The sequence below is a fragment of the Musca domestica genome, unplaced genomic scaffold, assembly GCF_030504385.1.
Source record: "Musca domestica strain aabys unplaced genomic scaffold, Musca_domestica.polishedcontigs.V.1.1 8, whole genome shotgun sequence".
Taxonomy (NCBI): domain Eukaryota; kingdom Metazoa; phylum Arthropoda; class Insecta; order Diptera; family Muscidae; genus Musca; species Musca domestica.
In genome coordinates, this window is record NW_026712409.1 from 2,593,613 (window position 1) to 2,620,261 (window position 26,649).

At 39.4% G+C, this 26,649-nt stretch overlaps 1 protein-coding gene across 6 annotated transcripts; it reads right to left on the bottom strand.

Annotated features, from left to right (window-relative positions):
* On the bottom strand, positions 1-26,126 carry LOC101898399 (probable serine/threonine-protein kinase tsuA). 6 transcript variants are annotated; one of them, XM_059131058.1, is made up of 8 exons: positions 25,945-26,126; positions 25,675-25,728; positions 18,722-18,749; positions 15,165-15,479; positions 13,031-13,104; positions 12,318-12,951; positions 11,332-11,684; positions 1-1,180 (listed from the first exon to the last, which is right to left on the bottom strand). In XM_059131058.1, the coding sequence occupies exons 4-8, from the start codon at positions 15,388-15,390 to the stop codon at positions 1,088-1,090; spliced, it is 1,380 nt and encodes a 459-aa protein (XP_058987041.1). In that variant the 5' UTR covers positions 15,391-15,479; positions 18,722-18,749; positions 25,675-25,728; positions 25,945-26,126; the 3' UTR covers positions 1-1,087. The 6 variants fall into 6 exon arrangements, with proteins under 6 accessions (XP_058987041.1, XP_058987037.1, XP_058987040.1 ...); XM_059131054.1 differs by having other exon boundaries at positions 15,165-15,618; XM_059131057.1 differs by lacking the exon at positions 25,945-26,126 and having other exon boundaries at positions 25,675-25,914.
* Between the last annotated feature and the right edge of the window lie 523 nt (positions 26,127-26,649).

A 26,649-nucleotide genomic window follows, 5' to 3' on the forward strand; every position in this document is an offset into this window, starting at 1 on the left:
TTGGTTTGATTACAATTCTTTTTTTGTTTCTGTTTCTTTATTTGATACCATTTTCATTTGTTTTGTAAATTGTAATATAATTTTAGTTCTTGTTCTTGTTGTTTTTATTGATTTCGAATTTGTTGTGATGCATATGATTTTAAAAGTAGAAAAATATATAAGTATATACACACGATACATATAAATTTATATATATATATATATATAAGTATGTTATAAAATTTGGGAAACGGAAATTATTATTCTTATTTCAAATGCAAATAACGTTCTGTTGAGAGATAGCACGAACTAGACCATTATGCGATGAAGGGGGTGTGGGGTGCGTGTGAGGGTGCAGGCTGTGGATGGGCGTGCATGATGACGAGATGATCATTGAGTAAAATAGACAACAATAGACATTTTGTTTTCCTTTTTGAATTTGATTAAGGCTGGTTTTCATTCGAGCGGAATGCTTCAAAATACAGTTCTGAATATTCGTTCGAAACTACTTCTACGACAGTAAACAAATTTCGTTTTTCAAAATAATATCTTCAATAATATCAGATCTCATTTCATTTGAATGTTTTTTTTTTAATTTTGTTCGTATTTTATTTTCGTTTAGTTTTGGCACAAAAGGAAATGCAAAAAAAAAACGTTTAATTATCTTTTTTATTTATAAATTAATAAATATATTTTTGCTGTTTTTGCTGCCAATGCTTGAAGAGCTTAATTTCAGTTCAAGTCAAATATCGTTCGAAAATAATTGTACATTATTTTAAATTTAATAATTGTTTTGTTAAAGCAAACATTTCATACATATATATCAATAAATTGTTTATCTTCTTCTTCTATTTTTTTTTAAATACGGTGCATCTTCTACATCGGATTAGTGTAAACTAGTCTAAGAATGTATTTTATATTTGATCAATGTTTTTGAGTTTGGTTTTTCGGTTTTTGTTTTCTATTTAAAGAAGCCATGTTTTGTGATTCAATCAGTAACAGCTTCCGGTTGTCGGTTTTTTGTTTTGTTTTCAGTTTCAATTAATTAAATAAATTATCAGCTATGAAAGGACAAGATCCATTGAAGGCGAGACACATCGCCACCATTTTACAAAATATTACAGGCTGAACCGTGCATTACCTCGGTTATGAACATGGGCGTACCAGCTCCCAGGCCACCGTCTGTTTTCTGATGTTCATTCTGAAAAAGAAAAATAAACAAAATTACGTTGTTGATGTTGAATGAACTGTGGAAAAGAATGGGATATACAATTTAATTTAAAATTTTCTGAATACAACTTGTATGGGTGGTTCCATATGAAAATATAAATTTCGATCACTTCGACTGAAATTGTGGCCAAAACCTTTAAATTTATAAAATCGAGTTGTGGAATTTGCATTCATGAGAACATCGGTGTTAATTAATTCAACTGTGTAGAAAATGTATGCTAAATCCTGCGGAATACTGTGACGACCAAAAATCGTGGCACTCAATTTTGCTCACACCTTGCAGTGTTATTTGTTCTTTAATAATAAATAAATATTCTAAAACTCAACTTTCTCATTTGTCTCGGTTAAAAGAAAACAACAAAATACAAGGGGTTACCGTTATTCTCACACATCACAGCCATTGGTTGTGATGATCACAGCCAATGTTGTTGTGACAAGTTGATCAAAACAAGTTCCCGTTATCTCACGCTAGAACACGTGGTTGGGGCTTGCTATAAAAGGGAGATCAACGAGTGAGAAGAGACAGTCAGTGCCGGACAACGACAGAAGACACATCCATCCCAGGTGAGTGATACATTGTATGAATAATTCTAATAGCCGTCCTAGGGTACTTATCCAGGTCCCTATTCCCTTCCGTGTCCTTGCTTGAGTACTTATCCAGGTCTCTTGCAGTATAATCCTTGCCTAAGTAGAATCCTTGCGTATCCTTGAATAAGTAGAATCTTTACGTATCCTTGCTTGAGTACTTATTAAGGTCTCTTGCTGTAGAATCCCTACGTATCCTTGCTTGAGTACTTATTAAGGTCTCTTGCCGTAGAATCCTTACGTATCCTTGCCTGAGTACTTATTAAGGTCTCTTGCCGTAGAACCCTTACGTATCCTTGCTTGAGTACTTATTAAGGTCTCTTGCCGTAGAATCCTTACGTATCCTTGCTTGAGTACTTATTAAGGTCTCTTGCCGTAGAATCCTTTCGTAGCCTTGCTTGAGTACTTATTAAGGTCTCTTGCCGTAGAATCCTTTCGTAGCCTTGCTTGAGTACTTATTAAGGTCTCTTGCTGTAGAATCCTTACGTATCCTTGCTTGAGTACTTATTAAGGTCTCTTGCTGTAGAATCCCTACGTATCCTTGCTTGAGTACTTATTAAGGTCTCTTGCCGTAGAATCCTTACGTATCCTTGCTTGAGTACTTATTAAGGTCTCTTGCCGTAGAACCCTTACGTATCCTTGCTTGAGTACTTATTAAGGTCTCTTGCCGTAGAATCCTTACGTATCCTTGCTTGAGTACTTATTAAGGTCTCTTGCCGTAGAATCCTTACGTATCCTTGCTTGAGTACTTATTAAGGTCTCTTGCAGTAGAACCCTTACGTATCCTTGCTTGAGTACTTATTAAGGTCTCTTGCCGTAGAATCCTTACGTATCCTTGCTTGAGGACTTATTAAGGTCGCTTGCCGTAGAATCCTTATGTATCCTAGCCTGAGTGCTTATCAAGGTCTCTCGCAGTAGAATTCGTGTGTATTGCCTAGCTTATTTCCCCAATAGACCTACGTAACTGGAAAATCCGAATCCCAGTGAGAGTATCCTGTGTGAGAGTACTTACCCAGGTCTCCAACTCCCAACATCCCAGTCCATTCCCCACCAGGAGTACTTATCTAGGTCTCCATTTCGAAGGACGGCAAAAGTTACCCACCTAATCTCGGACAGACGTCATCCTAGTAGTATTAAGCAATATCTCAGTTTACTTTGTATATACCTCTATTGCGTACGGAATAAACATTATAGAACGTAAAACACTCGTCTTTCTCTTTCTCTCTCGCACACAAACAAATTTTCTGTTACGAACCTTGGCCCCGGCGAGCTTACTCCAGCCTAAGGGGAAACCTGTCGTTACAGTGGCGCCCGAGCAGGGACAGAGAGAGTTAGAGAGTGTATTAAGAATTCTATAAAATGTCGGTAGATTTACGTGTGTCCTGGGCGTACAGCCTTCGTAAGGACGATTTAAATAGGTACCTCGACGAGTTTAACTGCGATACCGATGGAACGGTTGAAGAACAACGAAAGCGATTCGCGATGTACATAGCCCAATACCACCCCCCGGAGATTATGAAAAGACTGTTAGAAATCCAAGCTATACATGAGAGGGACACGAAGGTGGCGACGCCTAGGAAACTGAGCGCAGAAACAGATGGCGAAGAGGCAACTCGGATAGAAGTACCAATGTCCCGGGGCAAGAAAACACCAGACGTGCAAACAATCGCGGAACAAGTACGGAAGTGGGGCATAAGCTTCACCGGTGAAAGTAAACCTTTGGAATTCGTTGAGAGATTGGAAGAAAGGGCGGAGATGTACCAGATCCCTAACGGCAATTTGATCACCGTAATGCCAGAAGTGCTTCATGGTCGGGCATTGATGTGGTTCCGGAACAACAGAAAACCCTGGCGATCCTGGGAGGAATTTCGAAAGGATTTCTTGAAATTCTTCCTCCCTCCGAGGTTTATGGAGAATTTGGAGGACGAAATCCGGCAACGAAAACAGAAGCCGCGTGAACTGTTCAAGGACTACATGCTAGCGATGCAAGACCTAATGAGACACACTAGTTACAACGAGGAGCAGAAAATGGAACGAATTTTTAAGAATGCCTTACCGGAATACTTGTGGTACATCAGACGGAGGGACTTCACCAATCTGGCGGGCCTCTTAGAGATGGCCGAAGACTTAGAGGATATCCCGACCATGCCAACCGTAGCCAGAGATCACCACCACCGAATTGAGTCACGAAGCTCGGAGAGTATGCGTGAGGTACCGATCAACACAGCCACGGCTTGTCGAAGATGCGGCCAGGAGGGCCATTTCGCAGCTGGATGCCGCAATCCACAGAAGCTCTTCTGCTGGGAGTGTGGTCGAAGAGGCATTCGGACGATACAGTGCTGTCGAAAGCGATCGGGAAACGAGCATCGAGTCCGCATGGAGGTAGAGAATGTGGGCTCGCAGACACCCACTCCAACGCAGGAGGAACATCGCTCTACAGTACCGCCTCACGCATAATTGCAGAAATTATAATTCACAGTCGGCGTTGCCTGGCCACCGTTGACACAGGGGCAACCAGGAGCTTCATAAGTGAGGCGTACGCCCAGACGATCGATCCCCAAACCATACAGAGAACACAGGATATAACGATCGGGTTGGCAGACGGGTCACAACGGAGAGTTCAGCATTCGGTGGTTACCGATCTAATCTTTGGACAATGCAGAATGAAAATGGAATTCCTGATTATGCCCCACGCCAGCGAAGATATAATCTTGGGGATGGATTTTCTCCAACGGAGCAGGACTAAAATACTTTGTGCTGGGTTAAGCTGTGTCATACCGTGTATCGAAGAAACAGAGAGAACAATCGAAAAGCATCTACACCTGACAGTAACCACACACCAACCACCGGAATCCGAGAAAGACGACGGCACAAACACGATAAACCCGGGATTGCAAGAACCTACCTTGTCACCCACGGTAAGTGTGCTAAGCCCCACTGATCAAGAAAGGATAAACGCTTTCCTCAACGAAGAACTAAGCAAATTTCAGGAGTTGCACGGATTCTCTACGGTCGCTTCTCACCGAATTGTCATGAACGACGATAGGCCATTCAAGCTGCGGTATGCAGCAAGGAACCCAGCAATGCAGGCCATCGTCCAGGAAAAGGTAAATGAACTCCTTAGTAAGGGATTTATAGAACCTTCACGTAGTCCGTACAACTCACCAATTACATTGGCTCGAAAGAAGAACGGTACTTGGAGACTTTGTATGGATTTTCGCCATTTAAACAGTAAGTCCGATCCCGATGCGTACCCCTTACCGCGGATCTCGTCCATTCTCGACCGACTCAGGGAGGCGAATTTTGTCAGTAGCCTCGACTTAAAGGATGGATATTGGCAGATACCATTGGAAGAGACTAGCAGAAAGTACACGGCATTCACTGTACCCGGGAGAGGGTTATACCAATGGCGGGTGATGCCTTTTGGACTGCATTCCGCCCCCGCTACATTCCAACGTGCCCTCGACACCGTAATAGGCGCTGACATGGAACCACACGCATTTGCCTATTTAGATGACATCATTGTCATAGGTAAAACATTAGAAGAACATTTGGAAAATTTAAGAGAGGTGTTCCGAAGACTACGAAGGGTGAATCTGCGCATAAACCCAGAAAAATGCGACTTTTTCAAGAAAGAGACCAAATACCTCGGCCACGTCGTTAGCGCCCAAGGCATCCACACGGACCCAGATAAGGTTGCGGCCATTCGTGAACTGCCAACCCCCAACTGCCTAAAAGAACTCCGCCGGTTTTTAGGAGTAGTGTCGTGGTACCGCAGATTTGTTCCTGATTTTGCAACCTTAGCATACCCTCTCACCTCCATGTTGAAAAAAGGAAAGCATTGGCGTTGGACCGAGAACCAGCAAACAGTTTTTGAAATACTGAAGCTTCGTCTGACAGAAGCACCGGTACTAGCTTGCCCGGATTTTGCAAAACCTTTTTCACTACAAACAGATGCTAGTGACTACGGGCTAGGAGCCGTATTAACGCAAGTCCTCGAAGGCACGGAGAGAGTCATTGCGTATGCTAGTAGGGTCCTAATTGGAGCAGAAAGAAATTACTCCGCAACTGAGAAGGAATGTCTAGCCATAGTTTGGGGTATTCGGAAGATGCGCCCCTATTTAGAAGGTTATCACTTTAATGTTATAACCGACCATCTATCTTTGAAATGGCTCAACTCCATCGATAACCCTACAGGCAGGTTGGCACGCTGGGCCCTCGAGCTGCAACAATACACTTTTTCGATTCAATACAGGAAGGGCCGCTGTAACGTCGTAGCAGATGCACTGTCACGTCAACCTGTGGAATACCTCCAAAGAGCAAAAATAGAGTACAGCGGATGCCCGTGGATAACGAAGAAGATAGAAGGTATGAGAACAAACCCGGAGAAATTTGCAGATTATGCGCTGGTGAATCAGCAACTCTTCAGGCATATTGCAGGGAACTCACACGACGAAGATTGCGCCCCTTGGAAACTTTGTGTGCCCGAACCCCAGAGACAACGAGTACTACAGGAAAATCATAGCCAAACGTCCGCAGGCCATATGGGAATTCGCAAGACAATCAACCGCATATGCAGCAGATATTACTGGCCGGGAATGACAAGGGACATCACCAGATTTGTTCGGAGTTGTGAATCCTGTCAACGCTATAAACCGTATCAGGTCGCGCCGGCAGGAGAAATGTTGGTGTCGGTTCCCGAGGAGCCATGGGCCACTGTTTGTACGGACTACGTAGGTCCCTTACCACGAACTAGACATGGGAACACGATGCTCCTGGTTTTCTTCGATCGTTTCTCCAAATGGGTGGAACTGATACCACAGAGAAAAGCGACTGCGGAAGGGGTAGTGAAGGCGTTCCGTGAAAGAATCCTTGCTCGCTTTGGAACCCCAAAAATCCTTATATCGGACAACGGCAGTCAATTTACAAGCAGAGTTGTTAGGAAATACTTGGATGAAATCGGAGTGCACCACCAGCTAACCGCACCGTATTGCCCACAAGAAAATCCGACCGAAAGAGCCAACAGAACGGTGAAAACAATGATTGCTCAGGTATGCCAGAATAAGCACAATCGGTGGGACGACTTCTTACCGGAAATATCCCTGGCGATAAATACGGCGACTTCTGAGTCGACCGGATATAGTCCTGCGTATTTAGTACAAGGCCGTGAACCTAGATTGCCAAAAGCACTCTACGACGAAGCTGTCCCTGGTACAGGACACACCCCCAAAACACCTGAGGAGAGAGCGAACGACTTACAAGAAGTTTTTAAAATAGTCCGGAACCAACTCAGTCTGGCGGCTGAGGAACAGCGTCGGCACTATAATCTTCGTCGGCGGCCCTGGAAACCGGTAGTTGGGGAGAAGGTACTAGTAAAGCAGCACCCACAGTCCAAGGCAATTGATCAGTTTGCTGCCAAGCTGGCACCAAAATACGATGGGCCATTCGAAGTGATAGAATTCGTGTCGCCAGTAATAGTTAGAATACGAGGACCCGACAAACGTTCGACCCGTGTTGCCCATCTTAGTGAACTCAAACCGTTCGTGATAAATTAACGTTTTCCCATTTTTCTTTGTCATCTACAGATTAAACCATGAAAACCAAGGCAGCACAGAAGCAGGGTGGTGATTGGCCAATCACCAAAGTTTGCGAGGTCCGCTTGAACCGCTTAACACCCCAGGTCATTCTCCAGATAATGAGAGAATTAAAGGCACAGCCCTACCCGAGGCCAAACGAAGTCTCCCGAGCCCTCGAGATTTTACGCAACCGAGGGATCACCGCCGAGCTCGCTGCACCGGAGGTGGTGTATATTTCCTCGGATGACGATCTGAATACCCCGCCAAGGCCAGGGAGAGAGAGGAGCTCAAGACCAAGCACCCCGTCCCCGGTGGTTTCGCCACAGTCTGAACAAGGAATTCGGCGGGGAACAACACCCCATGACGATTGGAGTTGGTTGCTGGCGAGCCCGGTTCCTGCTAAACCAAATGGGCTCCCTATAACCCCCGGCCGCGGCATGCAGGCTAACTCACCTAGCGGCCCCTCGCTTGGAAGCACAATCGTCGGTAGTCCAGGGAGTGATGTTGCCTACCTCCGGCAAATATTGGAAGGGCTCCCAAAACCCGAATACCCGAGACCGTTGGCTGTTCCGGAAGCAGTGGAAGGCACGGGAGACAAACCGAGGTTGAAGAGTGTGGTGGTCATACCAAAGGCAGCAGAGAAGAGGGTGGAGTTCGTCTGCGCAAGAGCGCTATCTCCGGATACGGACAGAGAACTTCAGCCGCACTTGGAAGCAGCCTTAGCGCTACATAGACCAGGCAACCAATATAAGAGAGTCGTGGAAGTTCGCGGAAAGAGGTTGCGGATATTGGTTGGCCGGAAGGGCAATGTGACGGTCATTCCTCGCGGTCAAGAGGACCCCACCCCAGGGAAGGGGGAAGTGTGACGACCAAAAATCGTGGCACTCAATTTTGCTCACACCTTGCAGTGTTATTTGTTCTTTAATAATAAATAAATATTCTAAAACTCAACTTTCTCATTTGTCTCGGTTAAAAGAAAACAACAAAATACAAGGGGTTATCGTTATTCTCACACATCACAGCCATTGGTTGTGATGATCACAGCCAATGTTGTTGTGACAAGTTGATCAAAACAAGTTCCCGTTATCTCACGCTAGAACACGTGGTTGGGGCTTGCTATAAAAGGGAGATCAACGAGTGAGAAGAGACAGTCAGTGCCGGACAACGACAGAAGACACATCCATCCCAGGTGAGTGATACATTGTATGAATAATTCTAATAGCCGTCCTAGGGTACTTATCCAGGTCCCTATTCCCTTCCGTGTCCTTGCTTGAGTACTTATCCAGGTCTCTTGCAGTATAATCCTTGCCTAAGTAGAATCCTTGCGTATCCTTGAATAAGTAGAATCTTTACGTATCCTTGCTTGAGTACTTATTAAGGTCTCTTGCTGTAGAATCCCTACGTATCCTTGCTTGAGTACTTATTAAGGTCTCTTGCCGTAGAATCCTTACGTATCCTTGCCTGAGTACTTATTAAGGTCTCTTGCCGTAGAACCCTTACGTATCCTTGCTTGAGTACTTATTAAGGTCTCTTGCCGTAGAATCCTTACGTATCCTTGCTTGAGTACTTATTAAGGTCTCTTGCCGTAGAATCCTTTCGTAGCCTTGCTTGAGTACTTATTAAGGTCTCTTGCTGTAGAATCCTTTCGTAGCCTTGCTTGAGCACTTATTAAGGTCTCCTGCCGTAGAATCCTTACGTATCCTTGCTTGAGTACTTATTAAGGTCTCTTGCTGTAGAATCCCTACGTATCCTTGCTTGAGTACTTATTAAGGTCTCTTGCCGTAGAATCCTTACGTATCCTTGCTTGAGTACTTATTAAAGTCTCTTGCCGTAGAACCCTTACGTATCCTTGCTTGAGTACTTATTAAGGTCTCTTGCCGTAGAATCCTTACGTATCCTTGCTTGAGTACTTATTAAGGTCTCTTGCCGTAGAATCCTTACGTATCCTTGCTTGAGTACTTATTAAGGTCTCTTGCAGTAGAACCCTTACGTATCCTTGCTTGAGTACTTATTAAGGTCTCTTGCCGTAGAATCCTTACGTATCCTTGCTTGAGGACTTATTAAGGTCGCTTGCCGTAGAATCCTTATGTATCCTAGCCTGAGTACTTATCAAGGTCTCTCGCAGTAGAATTCGTGTGTATTGCCTAGCTTATTTCCCCAATAGACCTACGTAACTGGAAAATCCGAATCCCAGTGAGAGTATCCTGTGTGAGAGTACTTACCCAGGTCTCCAACTCCCAACATCCCAGTCCATTCCCCACCAGGAGTACTTATCTAGGTCTCCATTTCGAAGGACGGCAAAAGTTACCCACCTAATCTCGGACAGACGTCATCCTAGTAGTATTAAGCAATATCTCAGTTTACTTTGTATATACCTCTATTGCGTACGGAATAAACATTATAGAACGTAAAACACTCGTCTTTCTCTTTCTCTCTCGCACACAAACAAATTTTCTGTTACGAACCTTGGCCCCGGCGAGCTTACTCCAGCCTAAGGGGAAACCTGTCGTTACAATACCAAATATTAAGTGGCTTCGCCATATGGAGACTATTGTAAATAATGAACCAAAATTTCCCCTAGGGAGAAGGTATATCCTCTCGAAACATCTATAATATCAAGGATTTTTTCTAAGAGGATACACCTCTTTCTTGGAAACGCAATTACACATATTTATCCAAATTTTAAAAATCTACATAACTAATCCGAATTTTGTACTGATCTATTAGATATGTATATTTGGAGGAGTATTTTGAAGTATTGCAAACAGAGGGCACCGAATACCCAGAAATTCATTTAAAACAACTAAAAAAGTATCAGTCACTTTTGCCGACAGATGTATACCCTCAGCCTATCTTCGATTACCTAAATGTATTTTGACTTGTGTTATAATTATTCAAACTGTTGACCCTGAATTGGCTAATATTGTCCATTTCGTATAGGATCTAAATAAATGTGATATAAATATTGCGACTTGCGATATAGTCGACCGAAGTGTTCCATTTTCATACTCCATCTAATACAGGTAAGGTAAGGTCGAGCATTTATATCCAATTTTATGCACCATCATAAATTTCATATTCATCTCAGGTTTCTGGTTGAGAGAAATCGCAGACTTTTTTCACAGGTTATGACAGATAAAAGTATTGAAAATTGTGATCCTTTGTGTGTGAGGTACCAGAAGACGTTCGCAGCTATGTATCATCCTCACAACAGATCTGGTGTTAGCAAAAATGTTTGTATGCGTGAAATTTGAAGAGAGTTGGATGCTTATTTCGCTGGCTTTGAGCGTTTTGTTTTTCAAAATCTTGAATCCTATGTGGGGGAGCTACCAGAAGGAATGGTCTGTTCTTGACCATCTGTATAACAAATGAGATATGGAAACGGATGTTAATTTCTCGTTGTAAGAGCTTCACGGATATTAAAAATGTTGACCCTTTGGGGGGGAGGTATCGGAATGAGTGGACCGATACATCCAAACTTCATAGAAGGTCTTGTGTTAGTAAAAATTCTGGGTTAGATGGAAAAACTGCAACCAACTTCAGACTGCTGTCATTTCTAAAAATACAAAAGTGTCGATCACCTCAAGCAAGCGCTTCGCCGGGAATGGACCAAAATACCTCAGAGCAACATTCGGGCAGCGTGTGACGGTTTCATTGGCCGTTTGAGGGTCACAATTCGTGCCAAAGGTGACCAATTCGAATAAATCTAAACTTATTCCAAAATTTGATGCTATTTCCGAGATTTTTTAAAAAAAAGTTAACAACAAAGGTATTTTCACAGAGTTACCATATGTTTACTCTGTCTTGTCCTATCTTTGATACATCCCTGGTAAAGATATACAAGCTCCATCCTCTCCGAATTTGTTTGCCATAATTTATCTTTCAATTGTTTTTTTTTTAATTCACAATTTTCTAATGTATTTTTGTGTATTCTCTGTATGTATTGTATGCATGTACTTACATCATCATATTCACAATCGAAATAATGACTCTGACACTCCATACACCGGCAGCCGTCTGACATTTTACACGTTATGCCGCATTGTTTCGCCAAATCCTTGTAGATTTCCTTCGATGATTTATTACTAATTATTTCCGGTGTCAGTGAACGTTCCAATTGTTGTTGATAATACTGTTGCTGCTGCTGCTGTTGCTGTTGTTCGCTGCTGTCACAATGGAGACTCTGATGAGAGCTCGACTGCGGATTCATGTCCCAATGATGTTCACTTGTACAGGACTCATCGCATTCACCTGAATTGCCATCATTGTCGTACATCTGCTGATGGCTCTGATAATCCTCGTCATAGTGGGAGGCTAAATGGGGAGGGGTGTAAAGAAATGATACAGAACAACGGAAGTTTTGTCATTAGTTTGTATACAAAAGTTATTGAAAATATGAAGGAAATAAAAATATAAACGGAGAAAAAAATAATGAGCGTAGAAGTTTTGTTTTTTTAAACAGGTAAAAGACAAATTTAGTTTTTTCATCTCATGTCGAAATCGTTAGAAAAATGTTGCAAAGGTTTTTGAAATTTCTAAGATCTAAAGGGTGGTTTTTTAAGAGCTATAGGAATTTTTTTCAAATATGAATGCATGAAATCTTTAGGAATTGATGGTACGGCCAATATAATTTACTGTTTCTATTCAACCTTTCGGCCGGTATCTCACAAATAAATGTTTCAATGTTGTCTTCCGCTGCGTAAATGGAAGTGAACTCGTCTGTATAGATATGGGCTTCAACTTAAGCCCAGAAAAATAGTCAAAAGACATTAAGTCGTACGATCTAGGTGGCCATCTCTCTTAAACCATCTCTTTATATAATTTTGGTCTGTTATAGTGACAGTGAAATATGTCCCATTTCTCCCTTCCGAATACATATTTTTTTGCTCTCTCTCTCTCTCACTTTCTTGTGTTTTTCCCTTTATGTACCTAATTTATTCAACTCACCATCGTTACAATAGATTCCATGGTTCATCAGGGGATCATAGAAATCATTACTTTGATTTTGATCTCCGCCAGAGTTAACGTCGCCACCACCACCCGAACACGATGCCGAACCATCGGAATACTGTTGACAAGCCGAACCATCCGAATACTGTTGACAAGTTGAACCGTCCGGACATTGCTGACAATTGCCCGAACAGCTGTTCTCGCCAACCATTTGATCTCTGTCCTGGTCTGAAGACGAGTCCGTCATGTTGTCACCCAATAGTAATTCCTGTGAATCAATTGACTCCTTGCGATCGTCTTCAAGATTGTTGTCCGGATCCTCAGCTGTAGTGATATTTTGATGTAAGTGATCGTTGTTACCCAATGGGTCAATGGTATTGGAATTGGTGGTGGATGCAATGACCGACGATGAGGCCGTTGCTGCTGCTACCGCTTCGTTGTTGTTATTATGGGGTTTGATGTTGTGGTGATTGTTGTTGGTGTAGTTCTCCTGACAATTCGGGTCGGTGCAGGGTAATTCGTTGAGACTCAATTGTTCCAATTCGTTTAAATGACGGTTATGCTCATCATCGTCGTCGTCTTCGTCGTTGTTGATGCTGATGTTGATGCCGGCAATGGCCAATTGTCGTTGCTGAGTAAAAAGAGAAAAAGAAGAGAAGTAGTGAAATAAGAGAGGGGTTTTCTTAATTGTATTGTTGTGAAATAGTTACCTCTTCTAAAACATGTTCATAGGTTGGCGGTGGGGTGGTGGGTATGTTTTCCCCTTGATTCTGATTTATAAAGCCTGAAAATGTTCGTTTGAAAATGAAATATGAAGTTGAAAATAGTTTCGAAGAAATACATCTCTTAAATGTTTTTTTCTTTTTTTTAAAACAATTCACATTTTAATTGGTGTTGTTAAGTGTGAGTGAGAGTAAAAGTGAAATTGATTGTGAGTGTGTGTGTGGGTGTGGGTGGGTAGGTGATGGTGGGTTAGCTGTTTGCAGTTTACAAGTGCCAACTTAGCTGTGTGAACAAATAAATATTCGTTTTATGCAATGATGACATGAAAAATGGAAAATAGAAGAAAAATAGATATTTTCTTGTGTGTGTGAAAAGAAATGTGAAAGAAGAAAGATTTTCCATTGTTCAAATGATTGATGTTTAAGTTTTTGAATTTTCTTTTCTCTATCAACACAAAGTAAGGCCAATGAAAGAGAGTAGTATACATCGAATTGTTGGAGAGCGTAAAAGTTTGCAAGGCACTGGAAATGAAATGTTAAAACGCATCTGTAGACTTATAGACACTAAATGAGAATCTTCAATGTTTGGTCATGTTTTTACAATCTTCTGTTTTTTTTTACAAAATGTTACCCAAGTGAGTGAAAGATACTAACAAGGGACAAAAAATGTAAAGAGGCCTTTTCCAGATTACATGTGACAGAAATCGAAATAAATCCGAATACGAAAGAATAGAGACAAGATGAAAAGAACAAGTTAGGAAAGGATCTGACCCCAGTTTGTTTTTATCGCTCGGTTTTTGTTTAATTTATGATTTTCAAAAATGTTGACAGTTTGCCGGGTAGGTGCCAAAAGGAGTGGAACGATGTATCGTGTATTCACTCTTCATATAAAGTTGGAGAAAATACTATAATGTGCGCATTTTGCGAAAAATGGAGAATTATTAAAAATGTTGACCCTTGTTTAAAGAGTATTAGAAGTAGTACTAGACTGTCGCACCAGATTTTATGAAGTATGAAATTTTGGAGGAAAGGTGCTGGAGAGAATGGACCAATATATCCCATTTTAATTTTAGGTCCAGTGGTGATATAAATATTGGAAAATGCAATCGAAAGAAATCACATCTTGTAAAGGTTATTCCTTATGGGGGAGTTGCCAGAAGAAGTGGTGCGATACTTTATGCGCTTAATTCGAGATTTTGAATCTATTAATCTCTTAAGGGGAAACTACTAACGATATGACCTGCCTTTGGAATAGGTCTATTTTTTGCAAAATAGATTACAATGTCCGAAGTTTGGTCCAAATGTATCTCTGCAGCTGTCTCGAGAGACAAACGGATGTATAGACTGCAGACTGACGGACAAAACCCGATCGACTCCAAATCTCATGAAACGGATATCGTCCAAAGAAATTTGGGGTCTGACCCGTTATTTCGATTATGTATATTTTGTAGTCCGAGGGTATAAAAATTCTTTATCGGCCGCCTCTATCTCTTTACATGAAAAGTCGGAAAGAAAATTAAATTTGGAATTATACCATTTGTGGTAAAAAGTTTTGTTTCAAAGCCAAATTTAATTTTTATTCGGAAAATTGGTTTCACTGCCCTAATGCGGATTTAGATTTCAACCATAATTTGAAAATTTAATTAAAAATTTAAACGAAAACAGTCCTTCCGATTCGAGTATGTCCCTTCCATGATTTTCAGACCAGTACACTATTCTACTATATTTTACATTTGATACTGTACAAGTTATTTGAGTCAATTTACACGGTTATGTTTGAAGATTATGGATTTAAACATAAATGTGTTGACACCCATTGATAGCTGGTACAGTTGTGGCCCCAAGCGTGTTTTGTGGACTGACAATAATGCTTCGGATGATGATGAGGATGACTGAAGTACAAATGAAGTTGGTGCAATGTTGAAAGCATTCATGCCGCGCTGTTTGTAAAGTGACTCAGTTGTTGTTGTTGTTTTTATTTTGGCTTTTAATTCTTGAAATGTTATTGTTGCATGGCTAGACACACACACATTAAAATGGCTCAAAACATCATAAAATATTATTGGTATTTGTTTTGTTGTTGTTATTGTTGTAGTTAAACGAAATTCAATTCATGTCTTACCCATTCTCAGGCTGTTGCCCTTGTTTGGCAACAACAGTTTGCGTTCGCTGGTGTTCAGCGACACCAAACTGTTACAGTCCACGGAGTCTATGGTCGAACTACTGGCACCAATGGCCCCACTGGTCTGATGGTTGAGCAGGGCCTCATTTACCTGCGGATCGGGTTCGTGTTCCTGTGAGGTGCTACGCGAGCTTCCCATGCGAAATTTAAGTTTGAATGGAGCCATCTTTGTCCGTCTGTTGGGGTTGTTGTTGGTCTTGGGTTACTTTTTTCTATTTGTAGTCCAATTGTGTTGATATGTGCGGATGCCTTCAACTTCGCGTAGATTTGAAGTGGGGGGTGTTACTTTTCTTGGAGACTTTTTGAGTAGGGGTCTTTTATGGTTTTTCTTTTTTACATTAAACACTAAAGATAGTTTGCTTTTATTTGGTTTTTAGCTTTGCTTACTTTAGAACTACAAAAAGTAATTACACAGAGGTACAACGACAAAGAGAAGAAAGAAAGACAAAGGATAATTTTTGTGAAAAAAAGGAATAGAGTAAAGAAAAGTTTATAAAAAAATGGTTTCAATTTTTTGTAAGGGCGAAAGGATTTTCAAATAAAGGAAAACAAAATTATTTAATTGAGTGTAATGGAAAATATGTTCTACATGTATATATTTAATGTATAGACAGAGATTTATTAGAGTTATGATCAGGGAGAGATAGGTATGGGGGCAATGTTGTGAAAGGTGTTAAATGTATTTATAGTATTTAAATTAATTTCATCAAATCACATCACATCTATCACAAAACAAATTTACACCATAAATATGTTTACACATACTATATTACTATGTGTGTGAGTGTGTGCGTGTGTATGCAAGTAGTTCTCGATGTGAATGTGTTGAAGTGTGTAGGGATGTGCATCATAATGCCAATGCTGATAATGTTTGTAAATTATCGTATACTTGTTGTCCACCACAACAAAGCTGTGTCAATTATAACCCAACATACTTAAATCCATGTCATAGCCTGTGACCCGTTGAGTAGCATTGTGACCTAAACCATAAAATTACAGTCATAATGGTTAATAACAATTCTAGTAGTATTTATACATTTACTAACATTTTTATTGCAAATTCAGGGTGAGATAAAAAACTGTAACAAAGTCAAGTACCATAATTTTTACATTTTTATAACCTCCACCATAGTATACCAAGTTTGTCATTCCATTTGTAACACCTCGAAATATGCATTTTAGAACCCACGAAGTGATCAGCATAAAATTCTATGTCGATTTGGCGATGTCCGTCCGTCTGTGGAAATTACTCTAGCTTCCGAACGAATTGAAGTAGATTGATAAAATTTTACTCAAATGTATAATATGTCTTCAAGACTTTTGGTATTGAAAATGGGCCATGGAGGTCCCCGTTTTGGTATAGCACCCATAAAAAGGTACCTCCCTACATTCGGTATTTTGATGATTTTAGCGACATTATTCACCGGAATTCTTTCACATTTTGTATTTGAAGTTCGTAATGGATACAACAGCCTAAGACAGATAATTGTCTGTGCAGGTTCACTTCTTCGTATAGCCCCCATACAACGGTACCTCCCGATATACGGTATTTTGATGATTTCAGCTACATTATTCACCGATTTTTTTAAGTTTCGCATTTAAATATTGTAATGTCTTATGGCAAAAGTTACCTAAGCAGGTCCATGTCGACGTATAGACCTTAATGTAACAGCTACATTCGGTATTTTTAAGAATTAAGAATAAAAAAAACAGAATTTTTAACGGATTTTATTGTTTTTTTAGAACTGCCAAATTCGTTCCAAATGGTGGAGGGTATTCAAAGTTCGGCCCGGCCGAACTTACAGCTTTTTTACTTGTTGTTTTTTCCAATTGTTATTGAATGAAAGCAAAAAATGTCGGTAATAGCATCAAATTTTAGAATAAGTTTAGATTTGTTCGAATTGGTCACCTTTGGTACGAATTATGGCCTTCAAACGTCCAATGAAACCCTCACACGCTGCCCGACTGTTGCTCTGCGGTATTTTGGCCCATTCCTGGCGAAGCGCTTGCTTTGAGGTGATCGACACTTTGGTATTTTTAGTGCCAACCTTGCTTTGCAAAATACTCAAGACACAATAGTCCAACGGATTCGTATACGGATATTTTGGTGGCCATTGTGCTCTCGAAATGAAGCGAGGAACCTCATTTTGCAACCATTCTTGGTGCTGAGTCCTGTTGGAATGTCCAAGGTATGCGGCCAAAATGTTTGCGTGCCCAAGGCTAAAATACATCCTCTAGAATATTTTCGCGATAATATTCGGCATTTATTCTGATGCCACGATCGATTAATACGAGCGGAGAGCGACCATCGGCTGTTATTGCGGCCACACAATCACCATGGCCGGCACTTGAGTTCTGGTGGCCAACCGAAGGTGCACATTTTCAGCTGACCTCTTTGGCAAGAAAACACGGAGAAAACCAAATTCGGCAATTCACCACTTTCGGCCAAGCGAAGCAATTCTTTAGCTCTTTTGAGTATATTTTCTTTCTCTTGCGGTATAAGTTCTTCCAATTTTGTGAATTTCAATGGCTCATTTTTCAATATTTTCGAATGGAATATTGCGATATGTTCAGCTCACGAGCCATTTTTCGGCCACTGCGACGCGGGATTCGATCAAGTCGCTTCATTACTTTTCGAACCATTTCTGCTGATGTTTCTGTTTTCTTACGTCCACTTCCTTGACGTCGGGCTACGCTACCAGTATCACGGTAACGGGCGGTGGTACGAGAAAAAAGATTTATTCACATTTAAATACTGGAGTGCACTAACGATAGCTTGTGGTTTTCCAGCCAAATATAAAAAAATCACACTATCACGCTTGAATTCCATCACGAATAACTGTTTTTCTGGAAAATTCTCACCAAAATGCTTTTGTACGCTTGTAAACAATATAATGAGCTGTCACTGGAATAATTTTTACAGCTGTCGGACGAGTGGCTTAAAAATGACAGCAGTCTGAACTTGGTTGCAGGTTTTTCATCTCACCCTGTACGACAATTCTGGAACAGCTCTAATACTTTGCAAATAAATTAAAGTTAAGGTCTTGATTTGAACATTTCTTATCAAATTTTTCATTTATGATATTTGTAAATTAATTGATTTTCTTTGGAATTTAATTAATTAATTTTAATTTTATTCGGAATTTTTTTATTTTTCTTTTCTCTCAATGCTTCATTTTTTATAAACAATCGCCATTGTATTTGAAATAAAATCCTATTTTATACAAAAGAAGTATTTGTCTTTTTCATGATTTAGGTCATTCTGATACTCAAAGTGCTTCCCAAGTTCTGTTTATAATTGGCTACTTTATTTGGTGGCTTGTGTGTCTGGTGGTTGGTTCATTGTTTGGTTGGTTGGCTGGCTGACTGACAAAGAGGGATGCTGTTCTCTGGCTTAGCACTCAATGGTCATGCATGGGAGCTCTTTAAATATTTTATGATAATTTTTTGCCTAGCTGAGAATAATGCAAATATTCATTATTAAAGATAATTCTTACCAAATGATGGAACTGTATTCCAACTAATCTGCAAAGAGACAAATATTAAGGATTGAAGCAATATACATATGTATTAGTAAACAGGGAATTTTCCATCACAAATATATATAAAAAATAATAAATGACAATAATTGCCTAATCCGAGATGGAGAAATGTTGGTTGTCAATAAACAAATTTCGATCAAAAGTAAAAAAATATGCCTTTTGGTTTTCTACAAGAACATTTTTGGTTGTGTGGGCAGTGGTTTTTTTAATATTTTGTAGTACTATGTATAAAAAAACTTCTGGTATTCTGTGGTCTCTCTAAAGGTAATATTCTTAACCTTGTCCCTAAGCTTTAATATAGGCCCCTTTTTATAAGAATAACTCAGAATCTCTATAAAAAATAAATTCTAGCATCCAATCAGATTACTTCGTTTTTTGAAACTCATTTTGATACTCCTTGGAAGATATTGTGGTCTAATAAAATGCTATGACATGGTGGTTACCTTAAGTCTTTTATGGGGGCAAATATAGCCCTTAGAGCCGGAATAGTATATCTTTCATTGGGAAAGCTCTAGGACTTTTTTTTATTGAATATCTACTTGTCATCTGAAGAAAAACCTCCTTGTCCTCAAAAAAGGTTTCCAGGCCTTTTAAAGGAATACTTTTCTTTAGGAGGATCTATTTTTATTCTGGAGGAAGACTCTTGTCTTTTATCGCTGGACTTTTTGATTTTTTGAAGGACACCTTTCAATGTTCTAAAAAAGAAGACTTTCAGGTGTTTTTAAGGATGAATTTGTATGAAGACCACTAAGTCTTTTGTATAAAAAATTTTGACCTCCAAAGGTCCATGTTTTGATTGAAAATCAAACTGGCCTTTTGTAAAAACAATCTGGAGTTTTGCACACGTCTTTCTATTGTAAAACTTGATGTTGTTATAGTCATTGTTATAGTCATTCATAATCAGCATACAATTCTATGTCGATTCAGCGATGTCCGTCCGTATATCCGTCTGTGGAAATCATTCTAGCCCCCATAATATTTCGCATCCCAAATTTTAAATGAGACAAATTCAAATTTTTCGAGTTTGGAGCCCTGTATATTCATTTTCGAAAGACTGTCAGGTTATTTACACAAAATAACTCGTATTTGGAAGATAAACATGTAATTGGAAGATAGACCAGTTTCCGAATTATTTGATATTTTCTAGAGAAATTCGATGAGATGGAAACTCCCTTTGAAATTAGAAGCACCCTGACTTCTAGGATAATTCTGCTTGTTAATATGGTAATCCAGGATAAACGGGTAGATGTTTGATCTCGTTCAATAAAAATATCACGATTTGCAAAGATTCATCCAAATCGGATACCTATTACGATTTCATTTTTTTTTTAATATTTATATTTTGCTGGGTGAAAGGGAACAAAAATAGCTCGCCTTTACCCCATATCTGATTTTGATAGAAATGTTGAAATGCGCCAAATCTTTGTATAATATCGGTGATTATAGCATTTAAGATTTTATAAGAGTTATACTAATACAAATTAAGACCCTTTTTGGGTCAGGTACCACAGGAAGGGAGACGGTAGTGTCACTATTTCAACCTATCCTAGCCCTTTTGAAAATACTGCAATGCAAAAGAGCTCCTTTAAGACAATTTATTTGAAAATTGTGAATAAAATCATCAAAATACCGAGTATCTGGGGGTACCGTTGTATGGTGGCTATACGATATCGCGGACCTAAATAGACAATTCTCTTCCAGGGGGTAAATTTCTCAGAAGGAACTCCTTGGATTTCAGGATTTCAGATAATTCCAAAAAATGTGCCTAAAATCATCTAAATACCGAATATCAGGGGGTACCGTTATATGGGGGCTATACGATATCATGGACCGATATAGCCCATCTTCGATCTTAACCTGTCTGCACACAAAAGACTGATCTGTGCAAAATTTTAGCTTCCTATCTTTATTTGTTTTGACTCTAGCTTGATTATAACAGACGGTCGGACAGGGCTAAATCGTCTTAGAATTTTACGCTGATCAAGAATATATATGCTTTGGATGAGTTACCAACGGAATGAAGAACTTAATATAACCTCCAGGTAGGGTATAAAAATTTGTCCTGGGTACCTCAGGAAAATAATGTAGTACTCTTTCCCGAAAGAATACCCTACCTTCGGTGATTATTTTCTTCCTCCCACCAAGTGATACAACCAACATTTTAAATCCTTAATAAACATCATTATATTGTGAACCTGCCCATTCAAGTATCTAATCAATATCAGTGCCATTGTGGGGCTTCATTATTTGGCTTTTGTTGTCGTTTTTCTTCTGGGTTTTCTTAGAAGAGAAAATTCTAGCATCGAAACCCAATAAAATTTATTCATCATCATCAATTTAACGTGCAAATAAACTCTTAACAATAATGTGCACACACACCCGCACACACACATGCATACATACACATATACTCTTTGTTAACAAGTGGGTTTTCATGTATCCCCGACTCGGAACCATTGACACGACCACGTACGTCTGTCAGTCTGTCGGTCTGGTGTATAATATTAAGTCTTACAACTCAATTCATCATACGCACAAACCAATCAACCTACCTACAGACACATCTATGGAATCGGACGAATGAACACACCAACGACTATGATTACTCTCTGGCCTAGCAACGTCAACATCAACATCAGAATCATCATCGGTGTCCTCATCTTTATTATCATCAATCGTTGAATGGAAATATACCGACCGACAATCGAATGCAGAAAAATGATATGAATATATATTGCGGTATTCATTGGGACCCATGTGAAAGGGTGTGCGTGTGTATGTGTGGGTGCATGCCTGCGTGTGTGTGAGCCAAGTATTGGTAAACATTTTATATGTCACAGTTTTACAGCTTCAAATGACACGAACATGGGATCAGAAGATTATATGCATGCTCCATCTTCAATTTCACAATGCCCCCAAAACGCAAGAGCAAGAGTGGCAGCGGGGCAAACGGGCGGCGAGTAGAGAGTGTTGAATTCAGTTTTCTGTTTCTCTTTCTTGTGTTCATTGCTCTGTTTGTATTGTTTTCATAATAATACGGAAAAATACAAATAAGTAAACAAAGTGGAGAAAAATATGACATCAACTTTGACAAAGATAACGAATATCGCCTAACAGGCAGACAGCCAAACATACAGACACGCGTACATATGTATGTTCGTATCTAGTCAAACAGAACACAAAGAAAGGCACAAAACCCAACAGCCATGACTCACTCGTTCGCTCACTCGCTCGAACAAGAAATTGAAGACTGAATGAAAAGAAAATGAATGAAAAACTCAAATTACAAACATATCAATGTTTTTGTTGTAGTTGTTGTTGTTGCCGATGATGATTTTCCTACCAAGAAAATACTAATCATACGGCGGAGAGGGAGAGAGAGAGTGAGTGATGCGTGTGTGTACGTGAACGGAGAGGTTAGAGGATACCAAAATAACAGTGCTGTTCAGTTAAAGAGCAACATCAAGTGTTGAACAAACACTTTAGTGCATTAGTAGTGGTAGAGTTCTTCTTTTCTTTACCTAATCACGGCAGCAGAGAATAGAGTGGCAATACGTGTAGGTTTGGTAGCAGCGGTATTTTTATTGTTCCCAATTTTGAATATTATACAAGTTTTTCCGACAGATATCCTCAGAATTTGACAATTTATGTATACCTCCATTTGGGGGGACCTAGCATAATGGTTAGATCTTCCTATCCCATCTCAAAACTTTAGCCATTGCATTGTGAGAACATTGAAGAAAACGGGGGAAACTTTTCTCATCTTATGAGAGCTATTATTATTACTAATTGTTCTCCTTTATGGGAGAGTTTTTAAAGGTAGTGGACCGACACATCTCAATGGGAGAGCTTAACGAGAATTTTACATTAATTTCTCATTTTAAAAGAGTTTTTGGGATTCCAAATTTTTATCTTTTGTGGAAAGGTACGAGATGTTCGATCGTGACTTAAGTCTGATATAAAACGCTCGATTCCTTTTATATAAAATATATTTTAGACTTCTTGGGGAGGTTCCAGAAAGAGTCGACCAACCTATTCCATTTTCACACTTATAGACAAAAATATTTCAATTTGCGAGTTTTGAAAAAAATTGAACACTCATTTCACATTTTGAAAGAGTTATTATTGTTTTAAATTTTGAGGACGTGTGGAGGCGGCTCAACACGGAGCTAACATTGCCTATCTTTACTCCTGGCCTATCTGTCAAGACTATGAACTATATGAGATTGACATTTTTTAGAAACAATTTTGTAGACGAGTAAATCGGATAAAGAACCGCTTTAGCAATTTACTAATATGCCCATAACTCACGGTGATCAACTTAATTATATCCCAACTTTAGCCGTGATATTTTTTGATTTCAACGTACATCCTAATTCAAAGCTCTCGAATCATTCTCCATCAAATCCAATTTGATTTTGAACTGTAATCATCTTCTGAATACCTGGCTCATATATGGATCACTATATTTCAAAACAGAACTGATAACTCATCACAAAGTGACGTCACCATGCAGAGGAAACAATTAGAAAAATCGGTTGGCTTATTGTTACATAAGCGCTATGTCAGATCTGAATAACGTTTTATACTCGTTGTCATATTGCAGATTACTCAGGACATTCAATAAACCAAAAACTGGAGGTTAGCATTTTATGGGGGACATTTTAAAACATAGAGAAACATATAAGATTGCGAAATCGAGTTACAGCCATTGAGGAGGGGAAAGCCCCTAGAAACACCCATAATTCGCCAGACCCTCTATATGAGTCTTCGGCATATATATAGACCTCTATTGCAAAAATTTCTTGTAGGGTTAATGTTCATTCAACGAAAATCCATAATTTTCAAACCCTCAGTCATATGGCTACAGAGGTTACATATCATTGGATGCGGCCAAAACGTGCCTCACCGAAAAAACGGTTTTACACCTTAGGTACCTTTGGACCAAATCCTTTTCATAAGACTTGGAATCGATCTAGGGACTTGGAATCACTCCGTCTGTCTGTCTGCCTAGTGCACACTATAACTCGAACTCGAAGGAAGGATCCGGTTGGATCCAAACTTGGTACATCGTAATATTATTGTCATACTTAGATCGAGTTCGGAAGTGGGCAATATCGGTCCACTCCTTCTGGTACGTCGACCCCAAACGATTAAAAGGATCTTCCAATTTTATGTAAACTTTTCCAAACCTAATATTTTCATATTTTCATCCAATCCATCAAGTTCTACGTCAGGTGCGAGAATATCGACCCACTCCCTTAAGTATCTCCCCCCACAAAGGGCCAATATTTTGAACTCTCGTGAAATACCAAATATGCATCCTATTATGCTCGGCAAGTACCTCACCCACAAAGGGTCTAAATTTTGAACTCTCATGAAATTCGAAATATTCGATTATTCTCGGCACATGCCATCATTTCTAACAGCGGGTCAAAATTATTTAAAATTATGACTATCATAAAATACTTAATGAGCATCCGATTATTTTCAAACTTGCTACACCTCAATATTTCAAACGTCACAAGTGATCGATTCTGCGTAATAAGTGATCGATTCTGTTCAAATTGCATACATCCCAATATTTTATTAACACAAGATCAAGGGCGAAGATGGTAGATATCCTATAACTCCTTCTGGTACCTCCCCCACTAAGAGGTCAAATATTTGAATAACTAAAACGCTCATAAAATACGAAATAAGCTTCTGATTCTCTTCACATTTCAGACATTGCAATACTTTTATTTACACAAGATTTGGCATGAAGAGAACAGATATCGGCGTACCCCTTCTTTAAGATTAACAAATATTCGCATAAAATTAGTGGTAGATATCGAATTCGGTAATGAGGATATATAGCAGTATTCAAAATGTGGGCAGAGATTTATATATAATATTCTTCATCCGGGACATAATACAGACTATTGTGTCAAATTCTTAAACTCTACATAAAATAGTTTGGGCCCTATGTTTACTTTAACAGACAGGCATATGAATGTCCTTCCAAATGAAAATAATTTTTTTAATGGAATTGCGATTTTTCCAATAAATATTATTTACATCGTGTTTGAGATTTACAGCATGCTTGAAGATGTTTATTCTCTTTGTTATCGCCTCAAGGAATGCAAATAAAAACACCACCGCATTCCACATCTGATAAAATAGGCAATAGAATTTATTTTGAATTCCAGACAAACACTACTGTCCCCCTATTTTATTCCCCAGGCATCTTTGCCCTGATATTAAATCCGATGGACCTTTGGGAGGCACGAATCTATGCTATTTTATTACTAAAGTCTGTACTCGAAGCCACAACAAAAAAACCAACTACAAGGAGAAATGTTGATTGGAGGAATGCAATAAGGATAGGGAGAATGAATGGTATGACACAGAACACACAACCTCCCTCGCTCTGACACACACATACACCTACACTCCTTTGCAGAAGCCACTGACAAAGGCAGCACACCGAGGCACAAACAAATCGACAAAGAACCAAACAAACCGACACGTACAAACCCCCTTGCGACATACATAAAACCCAAAACCAAAACAATGGTGGAGTCGAAGTGAATGGCATTGCAAGGGCAGCCGTGTCGGGAGGGAGGTGAAGCGAAGTAAAGTGCCAAATGAGAACACGACGAGAGAATAAAAAAGCACTCGCACATAAAAGAAGCTAGAATGGTTGGTTGCTGGTGTGGTTTAGAAGTTGGCCTCAGGATAAACTACTTTTATTGCAAATGAATAGAAAGACAATTTCGCCATCTTTTTGGAGGGGCCATGGAGTGGTCCTCCAGATGATTCCAGATAGGTATACAAAAAGTAATTGTTTCGTTTTTCTTCCTTCAGGACCTAACTAAAGCCAATGTGTTTTTTTGCCCATTCTTCTCTCTTGGCTTGCCACTTACCTGTTTATGGATATTTTTGCTGGGCCATCAAGGACTTGCAGCAAATATTCCTTCCTTATGGAAAATTTAAAAAGAAACACACACACACACTCATTAACTTTAACACAAAAAGGGATATTTTGAACTTTATTTTGGTTTTCAATTTGCACTGCAACTTTATTTGAGTTTTCAGTTGTTTCTTAAATATCTTTTCATTTTTCCTCCTTTTTTTTTCAATTGAATTTGTTATTCATTTTTGCAACATCTTTTGAAATTCTACTGCACACTCACTGTTCGTCTCACTGGTCTGCGTGTATTTGTTATGTATTTTCCAAGAACATCCTCTCCAGTCGTCCGTCAATCAATGTTTTGGATTTGCAAAGGACAAAGCTTTGGTCTCTGCGCATATCTGCTGGCCACTCAGTGCTGAGAGTCCTGGCCAAGGGGAGTTGTGTGTATGTGTGTGCGCGATAAATGTAAACAAATGGAACTTTGGCGAACAGCTGTCAAGGGAAAGCTTCGAAAAGCTTGCAATTCATCGTGATGATAACAAAAAAGCTCGAAGGATTTCGAGTGACAACCAAGTGTTGGAAAGTGTTTGAAATTTTAGTACAAGTTGAAGTACTAAAATCAAAGATAAATGGAGAATACTTTATCTGATTGAAAGATATTTGGTCTACTGTAAAATATGGACATTGGCAGGTGGTTTTTATTATATCCTTTACGATAAAATACGGTTTGTGTATTATTGGGTATATTAAATTTGTCATTCCGTTTTAAATCATAGAACTCATAATTTTATAATCCTGTAGATATAAATATTTTTATAAAATTCGAAACTATGGATGGGCAAGCCGTCCATCGGTTCCGAACCAATAGAGGTTTCGAGTTTTCAATAAGTAAAGGCGATAATATTGTCAATGCAGGCAGCTGTCTGATAGTCTGATAGTTTTCCCTATTTTTTCATATTTTATCTCTATAATACCATAGGCATTC

What these genes read in the sequence shown, in the direction of transcription:
- LOC101898399 (XM_059131058.1), bottom strand. Translation starts at nt 15,390, where the DNA reads ATGGCTCCATTCAAACTTAAATTTCGCATGGGAAGCTCGCGTAGCACC. An exon ending in ATGAACATGTTTTAGAAGAG is followed by an intron (nt 12,952 to 13,030) that starts GTAACTATTTCA and finishes CTTTTTACTCAG; the next exon opens with CAACGACAATTGGCCATTGC. An exon ending in TGGAATCTATTGTAACGATG is followed by an intron (nt 11,685 to 12,317) that starts GTGAGTTGAATA and finishes CTCCCCATTTAG; the next exon opens with CCTCCCACTATGACGAGGAT.